At 35.4% G+C, this 20,001-nt stretch overlaps 2 protein-coding genes across 3 annotated transcripts; one reads left to right on the top strand and one right to left on the bottom strand.

Annotated features, from left to right (window-relative positions):
* Window positions 1-3,829: 3,829 nt before the first annotated feature.
* Window positions 3,830-14,361, top strand: Tre1 (Trapped in endoderm 1). Of its 2 annotated transcripts, none has more exons than XM_089595167.1 (5): window positions 3,830-4,098; window positions 7,231-7,410; window positions 12,034-12,280; window positions 12,566-13,297; window positions 13,399-14,361. In XM_089595167.1, exons 2-4 carry the CDS (start codon window positions 7,323-7,325, stop codon window positions 13,224-13,226), a joined length of 996 nt encoding a protein of 331 aa, XP_089451293.1. In that variant the 5' UTR covers window positions 3,830-4,098; window positions 7,231-7,322; the 3' UTR covers window positions 13,227-13,297; window positions 13,399-14,361. The 2 variants fall into 2 exon arrangements, with proteins under 2 accessions (XP_089451293.1, XP_089451294.1); XM_089595168.1 differs by having other exon boundaries at window positions 12,566-13,301.
* LOC106641625 (tyrosine-protein kinase Wsck) lies at window positions 14,047-18,397 on the bottom strand. The gene is made up of 9 exons (XM_089595166.1): window positions 18,334-18,397; window positions 17,753-18,247; window positions 17,477-17,631; window positions 16,796-17,421; window positions 16,501-16,713; window positions 16,142-16,434; window positions 15,768-16,075; window positions 15,382-15,689; window positions 14,047-15,301 (listed from the first exon to the last, which is right to left on the bottom strand). Exons 2-9 carry the CDS (start codon window positions 17,926-17,928, stop codon window positions 15,227-15,229), a joined length of 2,154 nt encoding a protein of 717 aa, XP_089451292.1. The 5' UTR covers window positions 17,929-18,247; window positions 18,334-18,397; the 3' UTR covers window positions 14,047-15,226.
* Between the last annotated feature and the right edge of the window lie 1,604 nt (window positions 18,398-20,001).

The following is a 20,001-nucleotide window of genomic DNA, read 5'->3' as shown; positions in this document are numbered from 1 at the left end:
CCTCGAACTTATGTTATTGTTGAGAAAAAAGTTTCCCATAGCTACGTTACAGTTAAAGATATGAGAAAAACTACATAAATTAGTATTGCGTATCGAACTTTAAGACATTAAAAAGTCAACACTAACGGTGTTACATACCGCTGGGTTACAACAGTAACCCTCATTGAACCCGTCATTTTTAATATTTGTAATTTCAAAAGGAAAGGTTAATTTTACAAAACATTGAAAAACTTGTGAATGTATAACTTTATTTACACAAACAAGAAATATTTAACTATACACAGCAATAAACAACAAAAAATTTGTTATTAGCGTAAACTTTAAGGAAGGGGTTCCTAACCTAACTTCTAGTGTACATGTAGAATGTATGTAATGTTATCGTAGGTTTTTGTCATTAATTTTATGTAATTGTTATAATTGCTCTTTTAGTAGTTCTTGACATACATTTACAAATATTCTGCTCTGAAATAGTGAAAGTCATGAAAAATACAAAATTTTAGAGTTTCCTGTAAGAGTATGGGTGTTAATTGGATCTACAATTGTTTCTGTATATTTAGAACTTTGGGGATTATATTTCATAGTTTCACATGATAAATCTACATTGACGAAAAACAAGATAATTTTACACGGGCAATAAAAATCTTTTGAAACCACGAACGGATAAACCGCACCCATTGTAAAACAATATCTTAAAAACCCAACCGGTCAAACAGCTTTTACAATACACATAGGGGACAGTCGTTTCGCTGCATATCCGCTGCTGAGCAGCTGTTCTATTCGTCCCTTTTTTCCTGCAAACACCGTATGTAGGAACCGCCAATCACCTGCCAAAGCACTGCTTAACTCCCACGCACAACGCCCATACCTACAGATTGGAGAACGTGCGAAAAAATAACGTTTCCGTAAAATGAAAACAGATGAAAAAAAAAAAAAAGTCTTTCGTCAGGAACTGTAGAGTACACCAACCAACCGATCATTGAATATTGATCGGTTTGGGTGTAGTAGGCGCGTGAGCTGGATGTTGGAGAAAAGAACCAGAGACGCTTGATTGGGATTTTTTTTTTTTTTTTTTTTACCACGAATCATGAGTAGTATCTGCATTCACGTACCTATACGATCTGCGTGTTTCGTATCTGTATGACTATGAGCTTTTGCGTATGCCGCGTATACGTCACGACGTTTTTAATAACATTTATTCGTAATGCCTATGCGATTAATTACGTAATAGGGACGTGGATACTGTACAAAATAACTATAAACGGTTGGTAATATTTGATAATTTGTTTAATATTTCCAATGGATAATATGTATACGATTTGACGATTACTCTTGTACTCTCAAAAATAAAATCCAGATCGTATTTAAATTGTATCAATAATATTAAATAATACGAAAAATTACGACAGGTTTAAAAAAAAAAAACCAACTCGTGTACCTTAATCAGTTGATCGTCACTTCTGAACGTTTCTACTAATTATCTGATGGCGATGATCATCGACCAAACAGCAATAGAAAAAAAAAAAAAAAAACGCGACGTCCCTTCGCTTGTATATTCTCACTTCCGTTCACTTGCAACACGGTATACTCACGGCACGATCGTGTTCCCGATATCGGACGAAAACTCCCACGTTACACATAATATTGTCGTAACCGATCTCCCCCTTGATCTAGCGTAGTTATTAACCTTTATATTCCTCGGCGTATTGAAACAACGCGTGATTGCATCTGAATGGACATCCTTGCGTTATACTTAGATTTTTTTTTCTTGTGTTCCCGAGCAGAAATTATCTTAATGAATAACTGGAGATTATTGATACTAACTATTAATAAGAATTAACAAAGTCCAGGGTTGAGACTGAGGATAAAATTTAACTGTTATTAGTTATAATCAGTTGATTTTTTTTTTATTTATTTACTTTTTTTTTTTTTCATAAAAAATAAAATCTTGGAAGGTGAAGAAAAAAACGAAAACTGTTATTGACTGTCATAAGTTATAATTAATTCAAACCCATAGCTTATAATGTGTACTTTTTATTGTCAATAATACTTGAAATTTTTGAGCAATATACAAAAAAATTACTTTAAATTATTACTAATATTTCATAAAAATGATTGACTGCCGATATAGAATGACAGAATAAAACCACAGTTTTAGTTTTAACTTTAAAAAAAAATAACAACTGATAATAATTATGACTAGGAACATAAATATTATTAAAATCTCAATTCTAAAAATTATTTGTTATTGTTAGCTTTTATTTGTTACACGTTTTTAGAATAGATTCAAATGAGTGAGATAATTTTTGCTTGAGTTTGTATGCCTAATAGCAAGCATTATATTATTGGTCACTTAATTTTTTAATTACGTAAAATAATTTATAGTTACATACGTGTAATTAATTTATCCTCTAAACAGAAAACAAATTAGTTGAAGTTGAAATGCAATTAACCAACTCTGTATAGTTTTAAACCTCCATAACGATCTCCAATTGCCACTTGATTAATTTAAATTTCGTACAGTAATTATCATTTCTGGGAGATGATTTAAAGCAGTGCTAGGATTTCTCCAACGCATACTTAACACATGACATTTTGTTTGTAAAATTCCAAACGACCAATTTGAAGTAACTTAATTTTGTATGAATAGTAAAATTTTCAAATTATCTTTCCTTATATTGAGGTGGTGAAAAAAAAGGGGTAATAATAATTCTTATCCACATGGCATGTTTCTTGATTTATCTTTCTTGGTTTGGATTTCAAGATTTGGTAAATAATGAGATGTCAGTGGGCATGAAAAAAAAAAAAATCTGGGAAGTAACTGACACCCCAATCTACACCAACCGGAACTTAATTAACAACTTAAAAATTCCGAAATTCATTAATGAGAGAAATTACGTGATTCCAAATTGGGACGGAAACACTACTGCATGTTCAAACGACTAGTGGCGCCATCGGGTCATGGTGGTGAACAATCAAAGCTCACATAGCAGACGTTTGAATTAAAATCCCAATTAAAATAGCCAATAATCATAAAATAGCTTCCTGGAATATATTTCCAGCAGAGATTTATATTTATATATTTATTCATACAGCCTTGATATAGGTTTTCACATATATTTCCATACCCGTGACGCACATGCGCCATCTCGGTTTGCATTTGGGTCATTAGGTTGCCCTTAACGGGCCCTGATAGCGAGTATTAACATTTGTAAACTAAAAATACAATTGTTCACAAAACACGATGTGGATACCTTTTTTTTTTTTTCTAGAATCTACGGTCACATAAAACCAAGTAATAACACAAAAAATGCATGCTACAATAAGCACAATCATAACTACTTGATAAATATACTTGCAGATACTTGCAGATGGAAATACTTGCAGATGTGTGACTCTTATAAACGACGAAATAGTAAAATTAACTATAATATTGAAACAAATTAACGTATGATATATATTAAAATACCAAGTGTACAACCTTTATACCTGTGTACTTATGCAACAAAGAGTTATCTGCATGTTTGTGTCTGTTATCATTACAACCGCACTGTAACCGCAGAACTTCCGGATTCCTGGTCATCCTGGGGGACAGCAACAGCCTCCACCAGCATATACGTCACTGATAATTCGTATGCCATTCGTTTTAGATTGAAAAGAAGTTTTATTAAGGCCTTTTGCAGCTAAATATGCATGTATAGACACACACGCGTGCAACGCAACGCGCAGAACGCGCGAGACATGATCTCTCTCTCTCTTTCTCCTTTCCTTTCAACCGGCTCAACGGGTGATGTGTTGTTGTGTTATGAGTTCAGTCGACGTGCGGCCACGCGCGAGTACACATCATCCAAGAGTTAGATTCATCATTTGCGCAGATTATTTTCTTTCTTGTATTAATTATGTGCTTGGTTGTGTTGTGTAAGTGAATTTGTTTTGAATTAATCACATAGGAGAGGTTTGTTTACCTGACTTTTGTGACCGAGAAGTGGTTGCTTCGACGCAATGCCGGCTGCGCTTTCCACCGGATAAGGAATTATTTGTCTGTAGATTCCGGTGTCCTATAGGTGCTGATGCTACAAACATTTTACAATAAATACTTGGGTAAGTTACATCGATTGACAATACACGTCTTGCTCATGTTTACGATACAATAAAGAAAATAAGAGTGTATAGGTGTCGTACGCCTATGTGTTCTCTATACTTACCGTTCCGTAGATTCCGTACCTTGATTTGGATGTAGAGAACCGCGTAACATCATCAGTGTATTTATGTATGCAATTACAGAGCAGACATCGACTTTTCCACGATGACGAGCACGTTTTTTGTGCCCACCTATTCTGTGTGTGCGGGTATATTATTTGTCCGTTCGTTAATTGGAAAAAAGTGAAATTCACAGTTATGGTTAAGTGACAGCTGATATTCAAGGTCCCCCTTTACGTCTTTTCCGGCACCTGTTCTGCTGAGTAATCACTGATCATCGAAGGATGTACTCTGGTCATTTGTGATTATGGTGGTTTTCTATTCTTCCGGTTGGCGTTTTACGTATCAAAGCAATAATTGCTTTTCTCCAAGCTATATGGGCAATGCTGTTTTATTTGTTTTTCGTTGAATTGTATTTGTTGCTGTTGCACAGGTGGCTTGAGTTTGGTTCTTCGTTCTTGAATACTTCCCTGTATGAGTGAACAAAGAGATTATTCTTAGGTTTTTTGCTGTCGTGGTTTGAGAGCTAATTTGATATGGCTTGTAAAAAGAGAACTTTAATAGTGTGTTTGATTGAAGGAAAAACAATCATTTTGATTACGTCTTCTTTGAATGCCAAGATGAAGAAAGCTCTCACTTTTATCTCGAAGGGAACACTCAATTTGTTCATTTGACAATATACCATGTTTTTGCATGTGTTGTTTTGTTTAATAATTAGTTTGGTATAATCGATTAAATTTTGGGTCAATCATTTTTTATTTTTCCAATCCCAGAAAAGAATAACTTGTTCACTGCCATGCATGATGTGCCATCTCAAGCGTAAACAGTATTGTTTGTTTCCATGTTGCTGTGAAAATGTACAGTAAACAAGTAAAAGAATTATGAATCATTATATAATTGATATGACTAACTTGGAATTGTAATTTTTAAAATGATAAAAGGGATCATCAGTCAAGAAACATAAGGCAATTTGAAATCCTTCGACTTTTGACAAAAATAACCCCATGGATTACATTCAAATATTCATAATAGTTTTAAAAAATAACTCAAACGCGCGATAAATCAGGCTCTTCCTTCATCTTTTACTCCGCGTTAAACGCACCACACCGGCATTTTCGTCAACTTGACAGAAATTTCATATCTTTCATCCGTCCCTTTATTTACCATCCCGTAATACATATCAATAAGAAACTTCATACGAAGACAAAAAAAAAAAATACGCTCGCAAGTAAGTGTGGCGATAAATGCTCAGGCTGTCCTCTTTATCTCGCATCCCCTGCAAAAACCGCAGAACGAAGCTATACGGCGATCTTTCGCAGTACTTAGTCGTCGTCGTCGCAAAAAAAAAAAAAAAAAAAAGCTAGGCACTCGAGAACACTGTCATGCCTTTCTGCGTCAGCTGCTGCAGAGGCTCTCTCCTCATATTTTGCGTGCTTCCGCTTGATTCAACTTTTTTTCCCCCTTTTTTTGTTTCAACAGTTAAACAGTGCATGAAAATTTTCTGGTTCTTTTTTTTTCCTCAAAGGAAATTCACCGCTAAATGCACCTCTTTTCCCATCCATTGCCGCGCTCGTGGGGGCCAAAAATCTGCTTACCAGATGTGTATTTATGTATTACACGATCGCGATTTGCATTCCCACGCTTTTATAATTGCTTACTAAAAAAAAAAAAAAAGAAAAAGGATGCCATGCAAATAAAATTTTTCTAGACAATGTGAGAGGAATGAAAAAAAAGAGATCGATCTTCACGCCTCGGAAATAGACCAATTAGTCGCCAACAGCGTTATTACTACCTTCGAAAGCACGTCGTTAATTCGTTATAATCTCGGCCCATTAACACCAATATTGTAAATTTAATGGTACAATACATATAAATAGGCCTTGTTTTATGAATTTTCCAACGCTTTGCCTTGTAATTTTTTTTTTTTTTTAATTACTATCTACGATACAGTACTTAAGTACATGACTTTTTATTTCAGTACAAAAAGTGCCGTACAATAAAAGAAAATAAATGTTGAATTAAAATACTATAACAAATATTCAAATACTTTGGTTTTTTTTTTTTTCACAGTATAATGGAATACTTTTGCTGTAAAATATTTACAGTTTATTAACACAATGTATTTCGAGCAAAAAATAGCTCCTTATAAAAATTAACTTGAAGCGTTCAAACAAATACTTTGCAAATACTTTGACAATTTTTTCTTAGCAATATTTTTTTCTCTTTTATAGGGTGCATTATTTTTCGAATAACTTTGCTGCGTACTATCTGATAAATAGCAATGAAAAAAAACGGCACTTCTAGGAAAAAGTTATAATGCAAAGAAAAGTGTTCTACAAAAAAAAAAAAATTATTCTCAAATATTAAAAAAAAAAAAAAAATTTTGTCTTGTACAAAAAATTTTTATTTAATATTTTTTATTTCCTCAATGATTTGTTCCACTAAGGAATCAATTGATTTTGCCAAAGAAAATTAGACAAGTCGCGCACATACGCTAAACATCCAACGAGATCTCGGTCCCAGATCTTATCGAAAATAGGCGTCGTCGACCATCATCGGATTCCCTTTTAGAATCTGCATGCATCAGAGAGAATGAGCGACGAAAATAGGTGCGGTACATCGGGTGTCGTCGCGTCGCTGCCCCCCGTGATATGTGTGTGCTCGTATTCGCGAAAAATTTTCGATACTTGTTAAATAATTTTTTTACTTTTCGTAATTTTACAATTGTAATTGCGTTCAACATTAAGGAGATTTCCCCACTTATTTTTCAGTAAATTATTCAATTAAAAAAATAACAGTCTGAGCAGTGAAAACTTTTTATCCAAAATAAGAAGCTGTTAATTTATAGCTAAGTATTTCGTTGTAGGAAACAAATTAATTAAATTTAAAAAAATTACCTCTTTTAACTAAAATTTTTCTCATTACATCCCCAACTATTTTTTTTTTTTTTTTTATTTGGCAAATTTTAATGGACCCTCCTTACTGCGAATTACTAGTATTTTTTAATACAATGTGCGTGTGTTTTTACAACAGGCGAAATGTCGATAAGGTGATGTGACCGGCTGAATCGGATACCGGAAGGAGAAAAAAAAACGCAAAAGAAGATTGTTTTTCAATATAGAAAAATGGTCGAGAATGTGATGCTGTACCCGCGCTGGGTGACGCTGTTCGCCGCCGGCTGCGCCGTACTCTTCAGTATTGTTGGTATTTTAGGTGAGGATATTTTCCGTTTTTCTTTTGTTTTTTTTTTTTTTTTTTTTTTTAATTTTCGTTTAATCGAAAGAGGATTAACAAATAATAAAACACCAGTATATATTTTTATAAGGTTTTTTTTTTCATTTTCTTATTTAAAAAAGTACAATATTAATAATTCAGGATAAGTTTATTGTTTCAAGATGTGACTATGATTTAAAAGTCATGATTAAAATAAAAATAATTTTGTTACTTTGGGGTTTAAAAATGTTATGAACAAAAAAATAATCAAAATACATTAGTGATTTAACAATTGATGGATGAATTGAGTGATTTGTAATGGATAAATTAAAGTTGCGGAAAAAATAAAATGTAACAAATTGAGATACAATTTTACCATTTTCATGTTAATGCTACTTATTGCATTTACAAGTGTATTGTCAACGTTCTTAAAAAAAAAAAAAAAATTATTTGCTATCCATAAAGTTAAATAAAAATTAATTAAAAATACGTGACCAATAAATAAATAAAAAACAAATATATTTTATCCACGGTTTAAAATGTCAAAGTTGAGTATTTTTGATTGTTAAAAATTTTAATAAAATTAAGTCCGTCAAGTATGTAAAAAAGAGTGGACGAATGAAATGTATACTTCGGAATTAAAATACAAAGCTACATAGGTATATAAGCGTACAGTATGATTACGTATGCCCATGCATGCATGCATGTTTTACAAATCCAAGACCATACTTGGGACTCGGAAAAAATGTATAATGTAGTCACCACACGTATTGTCTCGTATATTTTTGAACTCAACGACAAACGAATCGCATTTTTTAATCCTCGAAAAATCAAATTAAAAATTATTTTAAAAATAGATCAATAAAAGTATCCCTGTACACTTTCGATCCCCCTTTTAGACACAAATCAACCTACTTCTCATCCCTGCGTGACGGACGCTTTACAATACATCGACGGTAGCGTATGTACATCAAGCGATAGTATACGCACAAGTGTACCCTATTTAGGGACACGCGCTACTCTTGGAAAAATAAAGGCCTCTAATGTATTACTCGGGCCATACTACCTCGTTTACATTAAACACACACATGCACTCGGGACCTTCTATTTTAATATCCGCTCGCCTCTATACACCTACGAATGGGGTACGCGTGTATAAAAATTACAAACCATCCACTGGAACGACGAATAGCTTTGAAGCTACATAAAGTATGCTCTGGCTCCCATTTTTTTTTTTTTTTTTTTTTTTACTGTGCATCAGGTACGTATCTATTACGTTCGAGCGACGCCGTGATTAAATTTATTCTATGCTCTCTTGTATACCTATCGATGCGAATGGATTTTAAATAATACAAAGCACTTCACGGTGCTGTTGTAAGATTTGCTTTTTCTTTTTTTTTTTTTTTTTTGAGAATCAATAAATAAATAATTATCCAGATCTGGTCGAAATTATTCCGTAGATTTTTTCAAACATTTATTACAACAAACATTAGGGTACTTTCTAAAAATACACAGAAATGTTTTATTTTTTTCTAAAAATCTATAAAGTTAGTAATAAATTGTTGTAACGAATATTTCTATACTTTTTCCTCAAACGTTTAAAGATTTTTCAAATTTTTTTTTATTTTTCACTAGAATACATTTTTTTTTTTTTTTTTTTAAAGTACTGTATTACAAAAAGAACAAAAAAATCGTCCATAAAAATAATGCATTGTTAAGAAATAAAAAAAAAAAAAAAAATTAATGAAAAGTATATAATATACGTCCTAATTTGTGAATACCACAATTATATTATTAAATTTGATTAAATATTTTACACGCGAGTATCAAAATGAATAAATTTCCATAAATATTCACGGTCTCGAATTAGAGTCAATAAACCAAGATAAAAAAAATTAAGACAATAAACTCAAACGACGTACACGCGTGTATAAGTGTGTATCTTGGGGGGGTGTACGGTAAGTATACCAAAATCACATACGCCGCGTGTATTTATGTACACATACGACCATCAGTTGCCACATCTGGAGCATAACGGAGTTGAAGAAAAATTGCGGAAAAAAGGGCGATCGCGACAAGAAAAAAAAAAAAAAAAAAAAAAAGCACGAAGGGGCCGATGGGAGAGTATAGCAGGGAATTGATACACTGTGAGATGAGGTCACAATTAAAGTGGCGGAGAGAGAGCAAGTAGCAGCTACTACAGCAGCGTTAATGGGCTTAATGAGATTCCGCGCGTTAAATGATGTGGTGGAAGAGAAAAGAGAGAGGAAAAAAAAAAGATGGATGAGTCAATGAGCGCGGTGTGGGGGGCATTGAGCCGTCACCGGTGGTGCGTGTCTCTCTTATTTGCATTACAATGTACACACTGTAGTTTCGGGGTGTCGGATTTGTTGGGAAGCTCTTTCGACCTCCGCGTTGGGTAAACATTGGCGCAGTTTTTTTTCAGCGTTTCAGGGGAAAATAGATCAATTACCACAAATGATATATAACGCGTGGTAATGCTATAGAGATAAGATATAACGCGATAATGGCTATCGACTTAAACTGTCAGTATTTCAATCTAATTACGAAAAGGAACAAGTACCGCTGATTTTTATTAATTTTATACGAGATGTGATTTAATTTTAGACAGAAAATTCGATGATGTAGCTACACTGTATTAATTTATTTGACATCTTTGACTTGATCAATCAATTGTGATTTCACATACAATAAATCACTCTTAAATTTAGTTGTCCATTTAAATTGTTTTTTTTTTCTTGTGGTTTTTTTTTGTAGTTAACAGTTGTGCTGATATTAATTGTAAAAAAATATTATATATTGTCGGCATATGCACAATTGGGTAAGTGACTAAAAATGTTCTTCCTTAAATTTACAAGTCTTGGTATTTGAAAAAAGTAGTCTTTTTTTCTGAAATCGCCAAGTTTAATATAATTTAATTAATTTGATGTACCTATATAAATACAATTGATTCAAAACATCTTAATTTTTATTTAAAAAATGTACTATCCCAGACTTAAATTTTCTTACTTAACGCTGAATTAAAAAATAAATATTTATTTTTAGATGTAAGGTACCAATTTATTTGCTTGATAAGTAATGAAAAAAAAAAAAAAAATCTAATCTAAATTTTCCAATTTGTCTCAAAAACAATAAATTATCCCCCACATAAGCATAAAAAAAAAAAACGACTCGAGTGGTTGTACGAAAAAAAAGCGCCCGTAAAATCTGAAACTCGGGCGCCACGTGCGGCCATCGTCATCATCTTCTCGTAAGAAGAAATTGAGCCAAACGAATCTCAACGACGATCGCCGCCTCTGATAATATTGCCTCCAACGGGCGTCTTCGCAATATTATACCCATAGGGTAAAAGTGACTCACTACATAATATGCGCACACATGAAACGCAGCCGGTCTTCGGTCTTTCGTAAATTCATACGTATAGCGAGAGACACCCAGAGAGAGATGATAAAACGCGGCGGGAAAAACTCGAGAAAGAGAGAGAGATACACAAAGAAAGCGGTTTAGGAGCGGCTTTCCTCGCTTAATTGGTTGAAATTAAGTGGTACCGAGCACTTGTTTATGTCACGGTGGATGCTGATGATGACGATTAGAAAAGGGAGTGAGAAAAAAAAAAAAAAAGATGTTGCTCTCTATTTCGGACCATCCGTGTGTGGTGTGCGTTTACTTGACGAGCGAAATTACGTGAGTCATTGATGGATTATTGCTTTTGATATTTAGGTCGCTCTGGTGACTGGAAGGGACTTGGCTGTGTACACTGTTTTGGAAAAATAATCGAAATTCAATATTTTTTACAAAACAATTTACATTGGTCTTATGATTTAAATTAGGATAAGATATAAAAAAAAATATGGAGTTTACATTGAAATTGTTAAATTTTATCGAGTGTCCGTATGAATCATTATTCACTAAATTTATATGTTACTGTACGTGGTGACACACTAAGGCTCTCATTTCAATCGTTTTCTTATCTTTTTGTAGTACTTATCTAAAAATACTAGCTTACAATCTGTAACAAAGTCAATGCAATAAAATTCAATTATCTATATCCAACAAAAAAAAAGTTTTGATCAAATTATCAAAAGAGCTTTGTTGTAAGATACAATAACATTATGACATAGTTGATGAAATTGAGATTCCGAGTAAAATTAAGAAATTATGATTAGAAAATATAAAAATTGAAGAACACTTTTATACTCCAATTGTTTCGTAAATTAAAACAAAACAATAACAAATTGTAAAAAATGTCAAGTATCTATTTAAAATTTAAATAAAATTTCACAAGTCATTATACATTTGACGTACTTAAATTATATTGTTATAAGTACGATTATCATAGTTAATATATTCATCCTGAAATTCTTAAATTTGTTACATACAATTAAAAACATCGGCTTAATGATGCAAAAATAACTATTTTAAAATCAATTAACGATCATGGTAACGAAACTTTGTTCCAGTAAATGATTTTCTCCCAGTAACATTCAACTTTCCTGTATGAAATTATAAATTTGCAGTACTTAACGAAACACAAAGAAATCCATTGACTATTATTCATTTTTTTGCTTCTCTTGACACTTTGGCTCCTTCTCGGCGCACCAGGCAACTCCATAACAGTGGTGGCATTGTTGCGCTCGGCCCGACTGAGGCGAAACGCCACGACGGCCTTCGTGATAAGCCTCAGCGTCTCGGACTTGATATTCGCGAGCGTGAACCTGCCCCTCACCGCCACCAGATACTTCTACGAGGCTTGGATACTGGGCGACGCTCTCTGCCGCGTGTTCCCGCTCTTCTTCTACGGCAATGTGGCCGTCTCCCTCCTCAGCATGGTCGCCATCACCATCAACAGGTTCGTTGTTTTTTTTTTTTTTTTCCCCTCCCCCTTCAGGATAGATAAGAAGAGCTCTTGTACCGACACTCTCTTTCTCTGGAGAATCGTCGTAAATTTCAGCGGCTCCGATGCTGCCGCGCGCACTTGAGCGTGTGAGTCATTGACAATTGATGGCCAACGTAGCTCTTGAAAAAAACCAGTGTTAGCTCTTGGAGCTTTTCGATGATGATGAACTTTGTTCGAAGCCCACAGAGGGAATCAAGGGAATGACGATTTTTGTCGATTTTGTTTTTCCCCAAATAGGTACGTTTTGATCTCGAGGGCGGACATCTACCCGAGAATCTACACGCCGAGGGGCATTTGCTTGATGCTCGTAGCCGTGTGGACGATCAGCTTCTCCCTCCTGATTCCCCCGTTGCTCGGGATCTGGGGCGAGTTGGGCCTGGACGAGTCAAGCTTCTCCTGCACGATACTGAAGAAGAACAACCGCAGCCCGAAAAAGCTCCTGTTCGTCGTGGGTTTCCTCCTGCCCTGCTTGGTCATCATATTCTCGTACCTGTGCATCTACTGGCGGGTAAGGAAGAGCCGTCGCAACATAAAGGCCCACATGAGCCAAGGCGCCGGTCAAAGGAAGAGCGGCTTCGTCAAGCGCGAGGACTCGAGGGTCACTTGGCTCATGCTTACCATATTCCTGTGCTACTTGCTGTGCTACATGCCCCTCATGCTGGCCAATTGTCTCGAGGACAAGATGAAGGTACCCACCGTCCACGTGCTTGCCTCGGTACTCGCTTGGGCGTCGGCCGTCATCAATCCGTTCATCTACACGGGCACCAACAAATTGTACAGGGAGGCGTACCGTCAATTGCTCTGTCCCAAGAGGAATAAGGCCAAGATGGGCTCGCCCGTCACCAATCCCAAGATCCTCAACTCTCACTCGAGCAAGGTGTCGTCCCAGCCGACATGAGCCCAGTAGCCCAGGCCGAGGCAATCGTCGATTGATTCTACAGCTGGATTGCCATTGGGACTCTCTACTATGCAAGTACATTCATTACTTTTTCTTTTTTTTTTTACCCGATGAGCGATCTGTACCTCACCTCGTAAATGGTTGTTAATTGAATATTTAATTTGTGTTTCAGTCCAAGGAGAATGAACCGTGTTCTGTAGCCATATTTAGATGTAGGGGAGGTAGACTGGCTTGGTGCTTTGAAGGAGAAAAATTTAAGCGTTACCAGGCGGCAGCTGAAGAGAGAACGTTTTTCCATGAAAAGTTGGTTAATGCCGGTTTGAATCATTTAGCATTTTAATGCTTTCGTGCATCGACATTCCAAACGATTGTGAGTGCGTGTGTGTTTTGGTAGTAGTTTTCGAGGTTGAAAATTCGAATAAGTCATGGTAGTGTAGACACTGTGGTGTCATTCAATAATCATCGTACTTGTAAAGTGTAAACTGTATAAACAGTTTTTTTTTTTTGTAAGGAGACTTTTATGCATATTTTTAATGCTTTGCTTTCAAACGTCAAAGCCCGCGAGTAGTTTCAATCGGTTCAGCGACCATTTACATGTTTTTTTTTTTTTTTTTTGTTTTTTAAATTTGACCTACGTTAAGATTATTAATAAGCTAAAAACTCTGTGTACACGAGTTTTAAACAGCATCCCAAAGGTATTACGTGTGTAAGAGGCCATTATTTTTGATTACCCAAAGGATACCGAGGATAAGATTCCGTGTGAAGAAAAACACCAATAATGACTTTTATACAAAAGCTCTTGTAAATTTTAATGCTGTGACAAAAAGTATACATTTCGTAGAAAAAAGTAAATATTACATATCAGCATCGTTTTGTATTAATATTGTAATTATATACAATTTTTCGGATTAAAAATACATTGTTCGATTTACTCGCCAATTGATATTATTAGTTGATGAATATTTACAATTTTGGCGACATCAAGACGTACAAAAGTGTAGTTTTGCATGCAAACTTGAACGCCAAAGCTCTGTGCGATTGTACTATTATGTAGTTAAAGTATCGGCGATTTTGTAATTGTTTATTTGTATAGATTAAGGCATTGTCAATATTTAGTATAAAATACAGAGATTATATTTCATAATGCACACTGGTTTTCTTTATTTGCCCTAGTATCCTTTAAACTGTTTAAATATTTGTATTTCAGTGTAAAAATACTTTTTAGAGTTGTAAAGATATACTTATCAGATCTAAATCTCTTTAATTATTGCAAAAATACTATAAAATACTTTTTGCATCTTATAACTAGCAAGTCACACTATATAGATAAAAGTACTCGAATTTAGATTGATATAAGATAAATATAATTGATATTTTGTAGGAAACTTATAGATTGAGGATAAATACTTTAAAAAATCACACCGTCAACTTTCTTAAATATATAATAAAAGTTACGACTTAAAAATACATAGTTTAAAAAAATCTGCAAAAAATTTGGCTCCTAGAAAGCTTACTTTCTTAAAGTAAGACTTTTTAAAAATTGAATCAGTCTATACAAATTTTTAAACACTCGTTTGTTTTATGTGTATAAAGTAATGCTAAAATTAAAATATATAATAAAAATCAACTTAAAGTACACAATGGACGGAAAAAGTTTTTTGTCTTGTTCGTTGCTGAGATTCTACGCTAGAAATTTGCTATTTAATAGCTGTATATGACGTAACTCTAAGTACCTCAGTAATCGAGATATTTGTGCCACAAAAAGTATAAAAAACGATATAAAACATGTATAAACAAAATTTATAAAAACAAACGAGACAAAACAATCTTATTTTTGGTCACTCGTAATCAATCGTGACTTGGTAACTAAAATTGTTTTGCCAGGCTTAAAAAATAAATACCTCGCGGTAAAAATGCTATTGCAATCGAAGAATTGTTTATCACCTGACTCAATCAGCTCACCGTGCATATTTTTAAACTGCAACGCTGAACATACCGATTCAGTTCATGTTCAATTCCAACTCTGGCCTGTATGCCTCTGTTATTGATGTTATTGGACATATTGATAGCGTGTTCTAAAAGAAATAACAATAGAAAAATTATAAAACTACAATAACAAATTACAGCTAAAACGAATATGGCAAATCTTACTCACCAATCGAACAAGCTCATCAAAAGTTGGCCTCTCCTCGGGATCGGTAAGCCAGCAGGAGCTCATGACTTCATAAATCGGATCGGGCATATCCATGAGCTGCTGGAGTCTCAAGCCATCGTTGACCGCATTCTCGACGTCACTATCCATTTCAAGATTGGAGTAGGGTGTACCTCCCATGCTGAACATCTCCCAAAGTAACACGCCATAGGCCCACACCACACCCGGCTGGTGTTTCACTTGGTTGCTGAAACACTCAAGCGCCGTCCATCTGGCAAACTTGACGTCCTCCAATGCATACTTCGATATGCCTACCAGAAAGGATGTTTATTAAAGACATTTTAAAATTTTGTAGAAAGTGGTTAATATCGACAGCAAAGAATATTCACCGTGACCCATAAGTTTGGGCGACCAATCGGCATTTAAACCCACGCTCCTGGCACACACGCGAGTGTGAATGATCTTGAGACTGTCCAAGTGCCTGAGAGCATTGGCTATACAAGCGCCTATCCGCAATATTTGCTCGTGTGGAAAATGGTCGCCCGAACGAGCTGCCAGTAATCGAGCTTTGAGATTCTGCGGTGGCATTTCGATCACCACGAACACAACGTCCTGAGTCTCGCAATTGCCTACGAGGCTGGCGAGGTACTTGGAGCTACCTGCTTTTATGCAAATGTCGAGCTCGCGCAGCATTTTTCTGTAAACAAAGTTATGTAAATGTTTTTTGCAACACCACGGATGAAGGTAGATTGTTGGTACCTACCTTTTTTCCGAGTTTCTCAGAGCCGTGTCGGAAATTTTGTGAACCGACACCGGTACCATGCTCGCGTCCCTCTGAACCGTACCCAAATGTATGGTACCAAACATTCCCCTCTTCATTGGATTTGGATCAAAGTTTAAATTATTTCGAGGTATACTCCAGACTTTGGTCTTCAGCTCCTGGTAGTGATTCGTCCTTTCTGGCACATCCTCGGGAATGTAAGCCATGTTGTCTACTTCATACAAAGGTCCTTGCAGTGTCAGTTCCTGAGATTCGGGTAGCCTTTGCATTCGCACCTGTGAGTGCAAAACACACGTGTTTTACGCCACATGGAAATTGCATTAGATTTTTTTTGTTCCTACCTGTTGAAATCTTTGACGCAACATCAAAAAGAAGAGCACCGATGCCACGAGTAAAATGCTCAATATCACAATTAGAACCCAGAGTACGATTCTGATTGTGCTGGGACCCGGACTTTCATTGGCGAGGAATTCAATTTTTCGCCAGCCCATGGTCAAATCGGAATAGCTGTACTGTACCTCTCCCCGATCTCGCGACTCAACAGCGATTCCAATCTGAAAAAAAAAAAAAAAATGATATCCAACTGAATTTTAAGTATCAATGAAGCACGGATATTTTTATGAAAATTATTTTTACCCCTGGCAGTCCATTCTTATTGTTCAATGGAGCGTTATAGTATCCTCCGATGATTCTCTCGTCGCCAACGACGAAATTTTTGTACAGGCCGAAATCAGAATCGTCGAACCTTCCCGTAATGTAATACCCGTAGCCTTCTCTGCTCGATTTGATGTAATTTTCATACATAACATCGTGTCCCATCGGAGGTATCGTTCCTGCTTGCACCACAACGACATGGTAAAATGACAGAGGGCCATTTTCGCTATGTCCTTCTGGAACTTCGATTGTGATTGTTTTTTCGCTCATCGAAACGATTTTTGGCATGCTAGGCTTGCTAGGTGGACCCAAACGAGTCCAATCAATAGTGTACGACACGTCGCTGGAGCCTTGCGTATTGGTAGCAAAAATGGTGATGTTATACTTGGTGCCTGGGTGCAAACCATAGAGAGTCGTTACGTTGGAAAATTCTCCTTGCACCTCGTTCTGAACTGCTTGTAGTGGAACTGACGAAAAGGTTTCAATGGCTTCAGCCTTCACTGTGTAAGAAACTATTTTTCCATTGGGAATATCTGGCGACAACCAGTTGACTTCCAACGTGTCCTGCCCAAAATTCGTAACGGCTACACTCCTTGGCGGACTAGGACCTACAAATGATGATTGTTTTGAAAAATGTCACTCAGTAAGATCAAAACAGCCTACCTTTCTGTCCAGTCGAGTATATGTTGATGGCTTCGTCGGATCCACAAAATTGATTGGTATCACCCAGGCACACGTCTTTGCAATCGTTGGATGGTTCAGTCTTACCGTAGTGACTACCACAGGAACATTGAACACCATTTATCAATCCCGAAAACCTACAAGTCAAACGTGCAATCAACTCTTTGAATATGGGCAACCAACAAAATTTGAGCTTAAAAAAAAAAAAGTAACGTCCAACGCACTGCACCACTCAAAGAAAGTCCCAAACAGACTCACATGTAATAACGAGCCCTGCACTCCTGTATGCACTCGGCAGGTGAAACGATCTTCTTGGCAACTAGAACAGGGAGTATCGGCTCCGGTGCCGAGTTCTTGAAACAACCCATGCTCAACTGGGCCCAGGACGGCCCAGCCAAGCCCACGACCAACCAGAGTACTATCGAGCCGGTCATCCTGGTACAATGTAAATTAAACTCGAAGGCATCGGTCACAGCGACGATTTAAAGCTGAAACTCGCTGTGGCAGCATCATAACGGTTCACACTGCACGCCTGCAATTTTCATGAATCAGCACTGCAGTGTGTATCCACGCTAAAAGCTTACAATACAGCTGCAATGAATCAGTTTCCTGGTACTTAATGGGCGATGGGAACTTTTCATTCGGAGTTTCGGAGCAAAAGCAGCTTTTCTGCAGAGTGTTGCGACAACAAACCCCTGATGCCATGGGTGAGGTTACATTGGGGGCCGTTTGCCTTTCCTGCTCATGTTTGCACTGTAAATTACCAATGATATTAGCCAAAGGACCGACGAATGAACGGAACTTATACCTAAGTAAACAAAAAATTGTATAAAACTTACGGGAAAAAGGCTTGAGCTTGATCCTATATGCACAACAATTGCTCCGACGACCGCAAAGGTGCGGTTGTGTTGTGTGTGTACTCCTACTTGTATACATATAGAATATATAGATGTGCCTGCGACACCGCTGGTAGTATAGTCCGGTTTCCGGTAGCTGAAGCAATCAATAAGGAACAAATCGGAGATAGCGTCCAAACTTTGCAGATCGCTTTGTATTATGGTCTGTAAACATGGAAAAATAGTTTTGTCCAACCAAACCACGGGCTTCAATTGTTATTAAACAATTCGTAAAAATTTACCATTTTTTTTCTTAGTTTTTCTCATATAACTTTTTTTGTGGCTGTCGGATTGCAAAAATAGCTAAAGATATTTTGTTCGTTATTTAAATATCTACCAATCTGTGTAAATTAGATCATTGGAAGACTTTTTTTCGCGAAGTTATATTGCAAAAAAGTGCAAAAATCGTCGTTATAAATTGTCATTTTGAAACATCCATAACTTTTATAATGTTTGATGAAAATGCTTCAAAATTTGGTATTCGATAGCTCTTATAGAGATCTTAAGCCATGCTCAAGGCTTTTCTTGTATTATGAAAAATAACGTAAATAAACTATAATTAATTAAAAAATTCATTTGATTGTCCTGATCGTTAAAATTGAGCTAGACTGAAACTTTAAAATGGATTTTATTCAGAATACAAAGGACTTCAATATTGTAAAAAAAAAAATTTTTTTTTTCAATTTTTACCCCGATTTTTTACAAAATTTAATTTTGCAATATTAACAAATTAACATTACTCGATCATTTTCTATTGTGGAGAAGTAGAACTAGTTCCATCTAATAGTGTATATTTTTACACAAATTTACAAAAAAAAATTTTTACGATATGATGTTTTTAATTATAGTTATTAACAGTTTAGTGTTTCTTGCAATTGTTTAATTTCTATCGGTTTTTTCAATTAAAAAAAAATATTTTAGTATCTACATAGCATCCGTTGTTGTTATATATGACTTACAGATTTTTTAACAAATAATTGACAGTTAGAAAAAATTTTTTATTTATACAGTTTTACGTGCGATAACGGCCTGTGTACGACGGATTGCATATTTCAGGCGTTTCCATACCAGTTCGAAAAATCATATTATTTGATCTTTTACTTTTATTATTGTTTTGTAATAACTAAAAATACATAAACATACATTTTTATACAAAATTTATTATGTGAATGCAAGAAAATACGATGTACATGATATTTGTTGCATAAATTTTTTATAAAATACTATTTCTTATATTTTACGTTTTTTTGTTACTGGTGTGTGATCACTATCACTCTCGGTGTCATCTTCTATTTCGGCGAACAAGATGTCATCAGAATCGTCTTCTAATACTAATTCACTCATCTGAATTTGAATTTGCTCATGCTCTACGTTCTGAGTACTGTATATGTCGTTATCATCTTCATCTTCACTAAGAGACACTATTCTGTCTTCCATGTTAGCACAATTTTTACCTTCACAGTAAAATGCTTTTCCTAATTATATAGTATTAGAAGACGATTCTGATGACATCTTGTTCGCCGAAATAGAAGATGACACCGAGAGTGATAGTGATCACACACCAGTAACAAAAAAACGTAAAATATAAGAAATAGTATTTTATAAAAAATT

Source organism: Copidosoma floridanum, unplaced genomic scaffold, assembly GCF_036245765.1.
Source record: "Copidosoma floridanum isolate Cflo_tuat_1 unplaced genomic scaffold, Cflo_Japanese_pri ptg000025l, whole genome shotgun sequence".
Taxonomy (NCBI): domain Eukaryota; kingdom Metazoa; phylum Arthropoda; class Insecta; order Hymenoptera; family Encyrtidae; genus Copidosoma; species Copidosoma floridanum.
This window is presented reverse-complemented; position numbering and strand designations above follow the sequence as displayed.

What these genes read in the sequence shown, in the direction of transcription:
- LOC106641625 (XM_089595166.1), bottom strand. Translation starts at nt 17,928, where the DNA reads ATGACCGGCTCGATAGTACTCTGGTTGGTCGTGGGCTTGGCTGGGCCG. An exon ending in CTGAGAAACTCGGAAAAAAG is followed by an intron (nt 16,076 to 16,141) that starts GTAGGTACCAAC and finishes CTTTGTTTACAG; the next exon opens with AAAAATGCTGCGCGAGCTCG. An exon ending in TTGATGAGCTTGTTCGATTG is followed by an intron (nt 15,302 to 15,381) that starts GTGAGTAAGATT and finishes TATTTCTTTTAG; the next exon opens with AACACGCTATCAATATGTCC.
- Tre1 (XM_089595167.1), top strand. Translation starts at nt 7,323, where the DNA reads ATGGTCGAGAATGTGATGCTGTACCCGCGCTGGGTGACGCTGTTCGCC. An exon ending in CAGTATTGTTGGTATTTTAG is followed by an intron (nt 7,411 to 12,033) that starts GTGAGGATATTT and finishes TCGGCGCACCAG; the next exon opens with GCAACTCCATAACAGTGGTG. An exon ending in GTCGCCATCACCATCAACAG is followed by an intron (nt 12,281 to 12,565) that starts GTTCGTTGTTTT and finishes TTCCCCAAATAG; the next exon opens with GTACGTTTTGATCTCGAGGG.